This window comes from Cyrtonyx montezumae, unplaced genomic scaffold (assembly GCF_038088225.1).
Source record: "Cyrtonyx montezumae isolate F1298 unplaced genomic scaffold, pur_monq_1.0 scaffold_3, whole genome shotgun sequence".
Classification (NCBI taxonomy): Eukaryota; Metazoa; Chordata; class Aves; order Galliformes; family Odontophoridae; genus Cyrtonyx; species Cyrtonyx montezumae.
The window spans coordinates 95867270-95882035 of record NW_027072034.1 but is presented as its reverse complement, the minus strand read 5'-3'; the positions used below and the strand labels follow the sequence as shown (position 1 = coordinate 95882035).

Here is a 14766-nt window from a genome sequence, read left to right as displayed (position 1 = left end):
TTGAAACATGAGTGGTGATCCTGAATATTTATGGCCTTTCGCAGAGAGCCCTGTGATTCTTCCCCCAGACTGTCTAAATCCAGCATCCATGAACCCCTTCTTATGAAGAAGAGCCAGAAGTTCCAACTCAGTTTAAGCTCTAGCCAGGACAGCTGCAGACAAAACTCCACAGACAGTAGCAGGAATTTGTCCAAAGCAGAAGCCAGAATTGATGTTTTCCCAGGTTTAGCTAACCACAGAACATAATACAAGTGTGAAAGCTTCTCTTTGTCCTTGCGCTGTGATTGATGCAGCTATTTTGATAGAGGGGATACACTTGGTGAAGAGACAGTACCTCATTATTTCCTTATGTTTTTAAGATTTCCAGTTGCCAAAATGGGAATTCTACAGGATCTACCCTGCTCACAGATAAAGCAGGACAGAGACAAAAAAATTTTTAAACTTCCTTGAAGCCACAACCTGTGGAATTTGATCATAGTTCCAACTGCTTCCACAGTATTTGTCTTTAAAATTCTGGTAGCTACCTAATTAACCTTAAACTCTGTTATGCTTTGACATTTTATGGAAATAGATGGCCAGGTACAGGAGAGAAATTCAAAAGAATATAAACCCACTCTGTTCTAAACTTCATAGCATGAATTCAGCTATTGCACGGGAAAAAATAATTTCTTTGACAGTGTCACAGAAAACCAGGCTCACAAAGTGTTTATTAAAAAATTCTTTGTTCAGTCTCCTGAATTTTCATGTTTTGTTGTCATTCTGTCCTGTTTTGGATCTGCATTAAGAAGCAGTACTTTAAGAGGTTTTAAAAAGTCTGTTCTCATTTTTTTTCTTGTTCTATCTCTGTCACAAGTGAGAGAAAGGCTATGCTAAGTAATCACTGATACTGCAGTTTGAAACATCCTGCTGCTACTATTGTTTTATAATGACATTCTTTTCATAGATGTGATTTTATTCCCTCCACAGGCGATGATATATGATAAGATCCTGAGGCTTTCCACATCCAACTTGTCCATGGGAGAGATGACACTGGGACAGATCAATAACTTGGTTGCCATAGAAACAAATCAATTAATGTGGTTCTTGTTCCTGTGCCCCAATTTGTGGGCTATGCCTGTTCAGGTAGAGAATCAAAATAAGGGGATAATGTTGGGGTCCAGCCCATTAGAAAAGAGTATACATCTGTGAAACTACCACCTAATCCAGAGGGGGAACCTCTAATACTGGACTTCACACTCATTTGCCAGGAAGAGGACTAACAAGCAGAAGTGCAGCCCATCATCTCCTCCTAGAGCTGGGAGGTTGTCTTTCTGAGGGCTGGTTATATGAGGATCTTTTTACTAGGATTTCACTGTCATGGGTACAATCTGTGACTTTAAGGACGATAACCTGTTGTCTTTTCCCTCATCTGTCTTCCCCTACTGACACAAGTCATTGCTTTTTCTTTTGCTGTATGGAAGCATCATCTCTACAGTGCCAACCATTGCATTTGCAGTGTCTTCTTGTAGCTGTGCTTAGTGCTAGTAAGAAAAAGCTATTGAATACTGCTCTGGTAACTGATGGGAGAACTGATGGGCTACACAAAATGCTCAGAGAAGCTCTGATCTAAACAAGCTTAGTTACTGCAAACATCTAGTTCTTAGCAAGGCAGGAAAAGAGGGAAGAGCAAATGTGTGGGAAGGAAAGATAACAATTATTAAACTAACAGAAATCTTCAGAAGTGGCTAAATGAATTAAAGACCTGAGCCATACTTATTTTACACAATGCCTTCAGGTTTCAACCCCACGAAAGTTTAGCTTCATGTTGAAATTGAATGATTTTAACTGAAATATGACCCCACCAACTCCAAACAAGTTAAAAAAAAGGGATAGAAGCCACACTTCCTGCTGAAACTCCTGGAACACTGCTAATAAGCTGTTGTAATAGTCAGCAACATGTCAGACTACCACTAGTGGAAACAAGCATTGCTTTTATGCATATACTTTAGGATAGGTTAAGGTTTAGGTGATAAAAATAATCTGTGGAGAAAATGACAAAAGAGGTTTGCATAGGAACAGCAGTTAGAAATAATACAGAGGGTTCTATTTTAAGTCATAAGTCAATAATAAAAGTGCTCCATTTCACATTCAGGTTTATTTGGAAGGATTGCTGATAATACTGGAGTGTTTCTAAATGAACAGATGGTCTGTTTCCTGTAGCTAGTGAATAATTAATTTCACATAGCCTAAATTCACCATTTACTGTTTATTTAATAAACAGTTTTTGTCCCAGCTGCTGGAGAAATGTAATGACTTTCCTTGCCACTACTCTAACAGGTTTGTTTGAGGAAGTTTCTGTTGATTTTACTGGTTCCTGTTGCTCAGCCTCAGGGAATTAGGAGACTTTGAGTGCAGGGATAGCTTGACCAAGCTTTGTTCAAGAATGAGCATAGCTTCACCCATGAATTGGCACCTGATGAGTAATGTAGTATCTGTGGCCTGAGCTATACAGGGCTCCTGCACTTAAGCTTTATAAATCATAATGAATATTTTACAGCTCTGCTTCAACAGCAGAAATGGAAGGAAAGTAGTTATTTCCTTCTCAATGTATTATAAAGTGATGCTGTTTTTGTGGTAAGATGTTTTTCTGCCTGATAAGCTCAACTCTCTGCTCTTAAGGACTTGGGAATATGGGAATAAAGCCCAAGTAGAAATTACCTGTAACCAGTACTGTTCTGATAAGAAAAAGGCATCTAGGTGCTTTAGTTTACATTGCAGATGCTTGAAAAGCTAAATAATGCTTTCAAAATGTTGAACTCCACTGAATATTATTTCTGATATTGTCTGAGAAGACAGACAGAAAGAGAGATCTGACTCAAAGTTGGGAGCTAGTTCTGTATGTCCTGCTATCACTGAGGATTTCTCTGTAGCTTGAAGTGATGATTCATATAAAAATATTTCCATTGTACATCTTTTGTTAAATCTGGCACCAGAATCAGAGTAATTGCACCAACATCATTCCCAAGTAAACCTCTGTGGGAAGTGTCACTATCCTCTTTGTGGGGCTCAGACAGCATCTTGGTACTTTCCTACAGAGCTATGTAGTATTGAGCTGTTTATTAGAAGAATATATGCATATAGAATATTTGCTATCATTCTGATGTATTGAAATGTACTTTTTATTCTATGCTTCTTTTTTTCTTCTCAGATAATAATGGGTGTAATCCTACTTTATAATTTGCTTGGAGTGAGTGCTTTGGTTGGTGCTGCTGTTATTGTACTTCTAGCTCCAATACAGTACTTCATAGCTACAAAGTTGGCTGAGGCTCAGAAGAGCACACTGGTAAGTAATTTATTTTAGTCGCTCTTCTGATCTGGAAAGGAGAACAGGGAATCAAGAGTTGTGGATTCTGCCCTTGTTTCTAGTAACCATTCACTGCAGAAGTTTAGGCAAACCATCATTAAATTACAACAACCTTCTCTTTCCCCATGCACAGCTCAGCAGCTATTCCTGTCTGGGTAAAGTACCTCAATGTTTGTTAGCTAAGAATCCAAAAAACACCTGTGAGCTTTGATCTGCCTTCTCTACTGTGGGGTAAATAACTCCCAAGGATGGTACGCCGCAAAGAAGTGGTATAGATGATGATATATTTTGAGCAGTTCTATATAGATAGGATACAAATAATACAAAAGAGAAGATGGCTCACCTTCAGAATGACAAGGCTTGCAGGGGACTCCACATGGGAGGAATCTCCAAGAAGAGATCCTTCCCTGGTGGTGGTCAGCCCCTAAATGGGATTTGGGAGAGGTGGAGCCAGGCTCCACCCCTTCCACTCACACAGGTATATCACCTTCACCTGTGACTCCATGGCTGACTTGGTGTTCATCTCAGGTGACCAATCAGTGGTTCAGGTTGTGATTCAGCAGTTCCCATACATCTACAGAGACTGTTTTCACCCAAATAGCACATTTTTTTCTGAATCCTATTCCATGATAGGATATTATTCCTGAATTCAAATGTTGTGTTTCATGGGATGTTGCCATATAGTACAAATGACAGAAACTGTGGGAGTACATTATTAAAGAATGTGTACAATCCTCCTCTGAAAAGGCTACAGACTCTATACACTCAGTCCAAGCTTTTTCATTCTCTGAAACTCAGATGACGTTGCTTGATTAATATATATTATACACTTTTTATCTTATCTATGTCACCAATTACAAATGTTTTCTAATACTTGGTCTAATATTTAACCTTATTCTCATAGTCTTTGTACTTTTTTGATCAACCTTTGATATGAGAGTGTTCAAATATGTGAGGATCTTTTTTATCTTAATATTCACTAAGCAAATTATAGGCTAGTGGATCTACTAGATAAATATATGAGTAAACATTTCACCTACTTTCAAGACCATCCTGTATGAATCCCAAAATGAATCTTCTATCAGCAATTACACAATTGTCTTTTCTTATGAACATCAGCAGCCTACTATTCTACCTTACTGAGTTTCAAATTCTTTTTGAGGGGTTTGGATATTTTATTTTATTTCTCTTATTCAAATAGTCATTTAATTTCCCCTCTGATTGTAGGTATTTTAATATCTCCAAAGAGCCTGAAATTGCACGTTAGTTTACTTAGTGTGACAACTGAAAGCCTGTGCAAATCCATAAACAAAATGCGTCTCTTTAATGAACTTTACAACAGTATTAAATGGAAAAAACTTTCTCATTAAAATTACAAACCATTATAGATTACTTATCCTTGTTTTCATTTGAAATGAAGGACTATTCTACAGAGAGATTAAAGAAAACCAATGAAATACTAAAAGGCATTAAATTATTAAAGCTGTATGCCTGGGAGCACATATTTTGTACTAGTGTGGAAGAAACAAGAATGAAGGAACTCACCAGTCTCAAAACCTTTGCACTTCATACATCTCTTTCCAGTAAGTAATCATTTTTGGCTCTCAGAAACTGATTCTCCTTCTCATGTCAACATTCTAGACCAAGACACAGTTGTGACTATGACATGTTTTTGTATGTAGGATGTACTTGAAACAAAAAGATATGATAAATACATAGCATAGCAGCTTGATACTACATCTTGTTGATTTTTTAGGCACATTTTATCACCTTAATTGTGACACTGCAAGTTGTTTGATAATAAGGAGCCTCCAGATAAAATCAGAAGCTCAGATTAAAACAAAGATAAATAAGTGTCTGAAATAAATTGTATTTCTTGTACAGAGGAAGAGCTGATAGGTGATTTAGTTGCGTTGCATAATAATTATGCACATAAAACTTTCTATCCTAATTCACTGAAATATACACAGGTAATAATTATTTGGCTTATTCGTTTGTGTGCTTATGATCTCTATCTATCATGGAAGGCAACTTCTTCCTGCAGAAGGATTTTCCTTTTGGGAATTTTAAGTATTTGAACTCGAAATAGGCAGATTCTTTGAGTGTCATAGAACTAATTATTTCATATATGTCATGTAATCTGATGCTTATTTTTTTTCTATTCCTAGTTTTTATGAATGCAGCCATACCAATAGCAGCTGTTCTAGCAGTAAGACATTTTCTTTTCATTTTTCTTTAAAAAAGGGGAGGGGAAAAAAAAAGAGGTGAAGAAACAAAAAAAAAACCCACCACTGTAACTGCAGGACCATTGTTATTGTTCATAAAATCTGCAGATGAGAGAACCCTCTGGCTGGATGACAGTGGCATATTAGAAATGCCCATTCCAATGTACTGGTATTTCATCAGTTGAAATTTGGGTTCTGAAAACAAACAAACAAACAAGCAAAAGACTAACAGAAATACAGGCATTTATTGCAAATAAATAAATAAATAAATATCAACTCGACATAATCCTACCAATTAGAAAGAAGTTCTGTTTTTAGAAGCCCTCATTTTGAAGAATTTTAAGGTGGCTTTCCTTTCCTGCTGTACAATGGTGAAAATCATGTCTGTTACAAAGTGCACTGTAAGCCACCATTTCAGTATTCAAGAAAGCATACCATGGGGCTTAACACAAAAACAATTTTTGATTGTACTCTGTCTACGTTTAAATCTCATTCTAATGCAGTAGAGGAAGTGCTGCCTGCTGGTCAGTAAGAATTCCTCATAGACCAAATTCTGAGGGCATTCTTCAGAATGTGCTAGTGATATGTACCAGAACGGAGTGAAATAAATCTGTGGTTCTGTATCTGTGGAAAAAAAAATTCTTCTAATTTGTCAGATTGTCTGCTTCCTCTAAACATTGACATCAGTTACAAAACTTCACGATACTTAACTGTTTGACTTCATATAGCTAAACACTTTAATTTTTTAAGAGATTTTTTTTCATTCTTAAATGCCTCAGTCACTTGAAATCACTGGCAAATTTTCTGAATCTTTTTTTTACTGTAGCATTCCATTTTCTGGAATTACAACAGAGTTATACAGTTACTGGCCTTATTTAAACAAAACATTTCCTTGCTTTCTTGACCCATCTTATTCAAAAGAGTTAATACATAATATGCTGTTTCTTCTGATGTGACAGACCTTTGTGACTTATGCATACTCCAATGACAAACCTCTGCAGCCTGCCCAGGCCTTTGCATCACTGTCGTTGTTCCACATCCTGGTCACACCATTGTTTCTGCTTTCCACTGTGGTTCGTTTTGCAGTCAAGGCTATCGTAAGGTAAGTGGTCCCAACTTGCCCTATGATAGTATCTCCAATTCTTGAATATCTAGATTCAGTAATACAAGAAGGAAGGTGCTAAAGTTTTTTTCTACCTGTTCACCTGGAAGGGGATTTAATGGTGAGACACACGGTGTCTGTTAGCCAGAGAGAAAAACAGTAACTGTTTCTGTTCATTGCATGATACAGAGGCAACCAAATGTTCTGTTCTTTTTATAATCCCCCAAGTTTGGAAGTCTAGATTCAGAGCTACATTGCTCTCTTGTGGGATAAAGATGCTTCCCTTCTCACATAGTGCTTATATGGGCTGTAGCCAGAACAGAAGATGAGAGAGGCTGATCAAAGCTATCTCACAAGATTTGCCCTGTTGTTGCAAGGAAGAGCAACAGGCTTAACTTGACCTCCCCAAACAATGCAGGGTGCTTTAAGTGAGAATTTGTATTGCCTCACCTCTCATTGTCTAGCAATAGCATGGACTCTCTTTGGTAAGAGAGAGTTTGATAAGAACCCAGTGTTCCTCCAACCACATGATAGATTTTCTTCTACAATGAAAATGATTTCTGACTAGTGGAAAATGCCAACTTTCCCTAATAAATCATCCTAGCCTCTACATCTTTGCAGTACATTTAGCATACCGTTGATATCAAAACTGTATGACATTTTCCTTATCACTGTTGGCCATCCCTCAGAACATCATTTAAAACCATATTTGCCTAATTAAACTTCAGCTTTTGACAAATTTCTCTCCTGTAATATTTGTCCCATGAGCATTACATCCTCCAAGTGAAGAATGAACAATATCCATCATCAATCAAATATATGTATGCACTCATTCGTGTTATGATTAAACCCTAATATTTTGGTCAAAATCTCTATTTTATTTTAAAGAGTAATTCCAGTAGAATCAACGCTTTTGCGGGTACCTGTCCTTCTTCAAATATGAAGTAGTGGTTGATGTGTTGTTTGGGTGATGATTAGAGTGAGGTTTCTTTTCTTGACACTCATATACTTATGAAAGATTGAAATACTGGTACAGTAGTTATACATTAAGTTTTCTTTTCAAAAGAGGAGAGAGGAATAGGTATACTGGAAAAAGGAAATAATTACAGTATCTCTGTAGCTTGAACAACTATTGATAATTTCATGCAGAATGCACATAAAGGCCTTGCAACGGGACTACTTTCTCATTTTCAGATTATTATTCAAATTGTTGATCTAAAGTCATATGTACTCCTGCTTTCTCCTGCACCTTGATATTAGTTTTTGCAAAGTGAAATAACTTCACCACAGCAGGTGTTTTCTTATACTCTGCCTTCCCCAGGATGATAGAGCCCTATACTTATGGATCACTTAAAAGAAGTGGGACAGAAGGAGAATCAAGTTCTTCTGTGATGAAGAATGCATTGAATCTGTGTGCTGTATTTCCCATGAGAGAGTTTCATGAGGTAGACAGAGAGACCTCTTGCTGTGTTACTCTGAGGCTGGCTATGCAGTTTTGTGCACTACTCAGTCCTGTTAGTATGCTGTTCATGCCAAAGCTGTATTCAGGATGCACCTCTTGCATCATCATTTTCAGAGGATGTAGACAAGTAAATGACTCATATATAAATCTTGTGTATAGACATGGGAGAAGCAGAGAAGAGAGAAATCTTCTTGACGTGGGAATCATGCCCACATAGCTCTAGGAGAAATCACATGACTTTAGCTCTCCTTCATTTCCAGCTCCCAGTACAGTGTTTAATTATTTTCACATGTTCTTTTACTACAAATATAATTTTTCACTTGGGTAACAAGTGGTCCAGTTGGAAAAGAAAATGTCCAGCTAACTTTTCTTGGAATACCTTTGGGTGTATCCTGGTGGCTGAGCTCCAGAGAACTGGAAAAATACCCTGAGTAACTTGGGCTTATTTAACCATTCTGTGTTTGCTTTTTTTAAGTGTACAGAAGCTGAATGAGTTTCTCCTCAGTGATGAGATTGGAGATGACAGCTGGAGAGGTGGGGACAATTCTGTAGCTTATGAATCCTGTAAGAAGCACACAGGACTTGTAAGTTCTGCTTTATGACAATAAATTTAAAAGCCAAGAGGCCCTACTACCCAGTACAAGGCAAATGACCTACTGAAAGTGTTCAGGGGTTTGGGGTTCTTGCTTGACTCTCTTCTAGACTAGTTTTGCCTCTTCTGTGTAGGCACTTGTGTTTCTATGGCATGAAGAGTCCTCAAACACATTGAAGCTCTGCTTCAACAGAGTGCCAATAGTAATAAAAATATCAGAATGTACCAACACATTTATGTGAGGATCAGATTCATAGCTTACAAAAATTCATTTTTGTAATTGTCTCAGGTGTATTTCCTGTGGTTATGGGGATTGTAGTGTATACTGCCAGTACAACTCATGGTGCACTGGATATTTTTAAGTAGGAACACTTCCTGCCCTGGGAAATTCAGAACTGGAGATTGAAAAAATAACAGTTTGTGGAATATAAATTAATTTCATAATTCTGTTTCTACATGTGCTAAACACTAGTGAATTTGAGTAAAATTTGAGGAGTAGTTTTAGCCAGAAACCGAACATACAGCCTAAATACATAAATATATAGACATTAAAAAAAAAAAAAGCAACAACACAGTTTGGGAAAACACTTCAAAGTTTTTCTAAAGCTAGCTAGTTCAACTGCTTAAAAATAGTGATATTTCAAATGTGATTAGAACTTGACAAAAGCAACCAAGTACTAGGATGGTAGCTCGTCATTACACTTTTACTGATAGACCTTTGTTTGGAGCTACCTCACGTAGAGCAGACCTATCTAGTGCTTTGAAGAGTCTGAGTGAGCTGAAATTTGAGATGGTTATGCATGGGAAACCAACATCAAACCATCAATTCCTGTGCTTCTGTTAAGAATATCTAAACTTCTGCTGTACGTACATGGCAGATACTGAAAAGTGTTGTTTTCTCCTTATGACCAAGAATGATGGGAGAAATGGGAACAGACTGTTTTTTTGCTAAGGAACCAAATGCTATCCTTTGTTGTAAATTCCAACTTTTCTCCCTTCTTCACTATGTAGCACACCAAAGCCATCAACAGGAGGCAGCCCTTGAGGTATCAGCTTGAAAACTATGAGCAGTCATCAAGGAGGCAAACACGTCCTGTGGAAACAGATGACATTGCAATCAAGGTGGTTTGAAAACATCAATACAGCCTTTACAATCAGCAGGATCTTCTACTTAGTCCTAAAACAGTATCACAGAGAGTGCAATTGCCACTGCTTTTCCAAAGGAAAATTGTCCATTCCAAGAACAAGCTAAAAACCTATAAATAAATTAGCTCTTTAGACAAAAATAAAGTGAGAAGAATTCTCTTCAGACTCTTTATAGTGCCTCCTTATCTTCTTGGGAATTAGAGGTATCATGAGTCTAAGGGAACAAAAACTAGGTAAGCCCACATGCAGAAATTAAGAGCTTTTTTTTTTTTTAATGTTTCCCTTCTATACTTCTCTTTCACTCTTAGAATAAGGATCAAAACTTTTGTGTCATTTTCTGTCATTTATTATGATACATAATTTATGTTTGTATTAGGTCACTTTGGACAATTTTTCCTCATACATGTCCTCATTTTCTATGCAAATATTGCTTCATACCTCTGTGAGCTCCGAAGGAGGTATGCACAAAAAAAACCTGGTGTGTCCAGTATAAACCTTGAGAATATTCTATTAGTATTTCAGGAATCCATTCAGAATAGCCGTAATATCACAGTATACAGAACAACATGTTGCTTGATAAGCTATGGAATTTAGGCTGTCACCTGTGAGATCCTATTATTGTTATTTTTAGTGTTTTGCTTTACAAAATGCAAAGTTGAACTCAAGAACACCACCTTATTGCATTTCATAATGTATATAATTTATGTATGTAGCTTCTTATATTTCTACGCTTGGCTGTCTTTGCTCACCTACCTTGTATTTTATTGCACATGTTTAAACATATGTCATCATATCCCAAAGGTGTTTTTGTAACATATTTTAAATCCAAACTAGACATTCTATTTTTCACTCCTCATGTTTTTCTATGTATGATATGTGGTAATTTCTTTGTAGGTGACCAATGGATACTTTTCATGGGGAAGTGGTTTAGCTACCTTGTCCAATATAAATATCAGAATACCAACAGGTAGGATACAGCCACGTCTTAAATATGAAGTACATAATATCAGATTGCTACTAGTTCAATTACTTAATGTTACTAAACAAACAAAAACAATTTTTAAAAGGAAAAAAAAGGAAAATCAAAAGTTATACAAGGTTATGAACTATAATGGGCATGGAACTTCATTGTTAACATAGAATACTTTAAATAAACAAAAAAAACATATTTTGCATATACTTACATTGTTAATATTATACTTATTAGAACAGAAACAACTTGAAGAATGAATATTAAAAGGAGATTTCAAAATTAATTTGAATAAAGAAGTAAAAAAAATAAAAATAAAACTTAAGAGAATTCTAGGTTCATTCAGACCACAAGTCCATGTAGTCCAGGATTTTGCTGCAAGCAGTGGTCAAGAGTTACTGCAGAAGGACACAGCAGTCTTATACTATACTTTTCCTGCCTTCCTACAGTTTCTCAGTATAGAACTATTTTCATCTCAATGCATTCCTTGACTTTTAAGCTGTGATCTGTCAAGTAATCCTCAGTGAATTTCTCTTTCATGTTTATCAGTTTACCCCCTCTTAATTTCTTTCAACCACATTTTTTTTGGCTAGGAGGTCCACATATTTACAGATTTGTTTTGGAAGACCTATATAGCAAGTATGAAAGCTAACTATATTTTTTATTTTGATGATGATGATAATGGTGAATGCTGTAAAATTCCTAATGCCACTGTAATACCACTGTAGGAAGGAACTGCAGTTAGGAAAGCTGTGAAGAAGGAATAGTAGAGCAAAGAAGAAAAAAGTAGTTGATCTTTCATTTGCAGTCACATCTTTGACTGGCTTAGTTGATATAATCTGACCCTAAATAATTTGCACAATGTAATACATTCCCATACAATGTATGATGATACATATCAAAACCATATTCTCATCCTTTTGGAGCTTAGTGTGTACTTGTACTTTCCATTGTAGTGTATTTCATAGATGAATAGTGGCAATGTTGTCTAGGTACATAGTGGATGCTAACAAATTTAATCAACTATCTCAAGAGCTTTAGAAATGGATGTAGCTGTGCCTTGTGGACTAGGGAGGAATTGTTTTTTTCTGTGTGTGGGTTTTTTTTTCTGTTTTCTGTTCTTTTTTGTTTGTTTGTTTGTTTTAATTGATGTGTTGTTTATCATTATTATAGGACAGATGACAATGATTGTGGGTCAAGTTGGCTGTGGCAAGTCCTCACTTCTCCTTGCAATATTAGGAGAGATGCAGACCCTGGAAGGAAAAGTTCACTGGAGCAAGTACGTATCACATAGCTACTGTTTTTTTTTTTTTCAGTAAAGAAGTAGTTGTATTTTGCTGTGAGAAATGTAAACTTCATGTCTCAGAACTGCTTGTTAAAAAATTACCTATATGCATTACCCAGATCTTCTCTGAAAAGTGTCATCAGCAAGTTTATGCATTTCATTGCTGTTTTTTTTGTGGCTCAGAACAGGTAGAGCAGAGTCAGACCAGGTAGACCGCCTTAGAAAGTGAAATAATCTAGTCTGGTGATTTATATCTAATATACTAGCATGAGCAAATGGCCTGAATAGAAAAAATATAGTGCATAGAAAGAGCAGAATATTATCAAACAACCTTCTGTGATAGGAGTCTGCTCTGATTTACAGTAATCACTGTATTTGAAGAAAATCTTGCAGCAAAAAACATGCATTTCCATTGTGCAGTAATAACAACGAGGTGCAATTCATTTTGTTGTGTTTGTTGTCTAGCAAAACTTTACATAATATTTGCTACTCAAGTTGTGCAAGTAGTGAGATTCTTCAAGAAGCACTGAAGGAATGGGATAGATAACCAGTGTGAAAGATAAAAATGATGCTCCAGTTTGGATTCTTGTCTAGACTGTTAAATCAGCTTTGTTATGCTGCAATTGCACATAAGTGAGGCTAGAACTTCAGCTGAGAGGTGGTATTTGGGGTACTAACATAGGGAAAGGCTTACTTTACCACTCTGCTAGCAGGAAGAAAAAAAAGGATTAAATAATAAAATGTGAGGAATTCTTTCTTCCTACTCTGATATCTACCCAAGCCTCACCTCTTGAATTCAGCGCTACTCTTCATAGTATGCATACAGAAAGCGGCCTGAGGGTGTTAAATATGAAGAACAAAGGGTCTGAAAAAGTTCCCTCTTGAGGAGGGAATTGCGGGTGGAGTGGAGTCAGGCCTCTGGATCTAAATGGATTCAGACTCAATGAATGAGAACTTCCTATGGAAGCTAAGTGAGACAGCTACCTCATTTCCAGCATAGTCAAGACAGAGGCTAAAGGAAAGAGGTACTATAACCACAAGACTTGTTCTCTCGTTTTAAAGATCAGTTCTGTTTCCTTGAATCTACGAAGCTAAACTCTTCCTAAATAGCTCATTCAGTAGAAAGGATGAATTTTGTCACAGAGAGCAGTATTATTTTTGCCTCATCCCTTTAATAGTAACCTCTTGGTCATCTTTTTCTTACAGCAATGTTGAAAGCTGGATATTTTTGGTTTTCTTGTGCTAGTATGCATGCCATTTTCTTGTTCTCCAGCCATATTTCACTGTCAGCTATTCTAAACATATGATCTCACTGGAGTAGTAGGTACAGTTGGAGCCAAGGCAAAACTAACTTCAGAGCAGTTGTATGCAAACTTAAGCTTTGATGGAAAAAAGAATATGTGACTTGCCATGGTTAATTTCTTCGATATACATCATGGAAATATTGACCTCATAAAGTAGGCTAAGAAAAATAAGGAATCAGAAGAGTGAACATAAAAATTATTCTGACAACTGTTTTTTAATATGTGTTTGAGATTCCTATGGAAGAATATGAAATCTTAGATTAGAGAAACAGAGCAATCTTTGAAAGATACTGCATAAAGAATATGAAATAATGTTGAAGCTTCACAGTGTAGGATCATAGTGTCAGTTGACAAGCAGTCTGCACATAACCAGATAAGTAACTCAGGTTTTTGCAAGCATTTCAGGCCCTACTGAGTGACTTTTTCATTATAAAATATAATTTGGTACTGTGTTATAGCTGATGCAAACATGGTTATTGCTGATAATTTCAGACTGCCTGACAGGGAGATTAATACCTCAGTTATCTACCTAAGTGGACCCTATACTTCAAAAAATCATAGTAAAGATCCTATTTACTCCCTTAGATCCCTCTCCTTGTGATTCGACATGCATGACTAATGTAGCTATTGATCCAGGTATGAAAAGCAGTTTAGGTGAATTCAGGTATAAGAATACAGCGTAGTAATGATGTAGCAGACTTCAGCCACTGTTAAACTGGAGTAATCCTGCAATACATCACTGTGAAAGTCCATCATGAAGCTTGAATGCCCTGTTGCTGTCGTGGTTAGCTGCAATGAGAACTATATATCCTGTTGCCTGGGTTATCATCATTCTGGGGTCTTGGAGAAAGAAAGTGTGCGTGAGATCATGGGCAGAACCAACCGTACAGGCCAGACCTCAGTTCTTGCAAATTGCATGCCTCAGATACATTGCAAACCTTAGACAAGAAATTGGCTTTATGTTTTCCTGGTGAACAATTAGCTAGAGAGAATTCTTAAACACTGAAGAATGAGGCTATCTGGATTCAGTGGTTCAGCCATGCCTGCTTCAGATCTAAGGGATTGATGTGGGGACTATGCAGAAACATGTATTCTTCTCATGCACATTATGCCAGAGTCAGAGCCATCTTCTCAGACAGATAAACAGAAAGGAGTAGCAAAGTGGAAGGCCTTTCACTTACTTTACATCTTCTGTCCATTGAACTGGTTTCTGTGCAAACAGGTTGCTGTGTATGAAAAACATGGAAAAATGAATAATTACTGTAGAAAATATATCCTCCCAAATGGTTTGTTATGCACTCTAGCTATAGAAGGCTTAAAGAAAATTTAAGAAAAGT

At 36.7% G+C, this 14766-nt stretch overlaps 1 protein-coding gene across 4 annotated transcripts in view; it reads left to right on the top strand.

Moving 5' to 3' along the window:
* The window catches only part of ABCC9 (ATP binding cassette subfamily C member 9), a 67773-nt gene that overhangs the window by 20611 nt on the left and 32396 nt on the right, over positions 1-14766 (top strand). For all 4 annotated transcript variants that reach the window (XM_065742438.1, XM_065742436.1, XM_065742439.1 and 1 more), the window contains exons 9-17: positions 967-1122; positions 3188-3322; positions 4764-4926; positions 5512-5552; positions 6528-6670; positions 8608-8716; positions 9736-9846; positions 10765-10837; positions 12014-12119. In XM_065742438.1, coding sequence (XP_065598510.1) covers positions 967-1122; positions 3188-3322; positions 4764-4926; positions 5512-5552; positions 6528-6670; positions 8608-8716; positions 9736-9846; positions 10765-10837; positions 12014-12119 — 1037 coding nt within the window. The remainder of the gene's footprint in view (positions 1-966; positions 1123-3187; positions 3323-4763; positions 4927-5511; positions 5553-6527; positions 6671-8607; positions 8717-9735; positions 9847-10764; positions 10838-12013; positions 12120-14766) is intronic.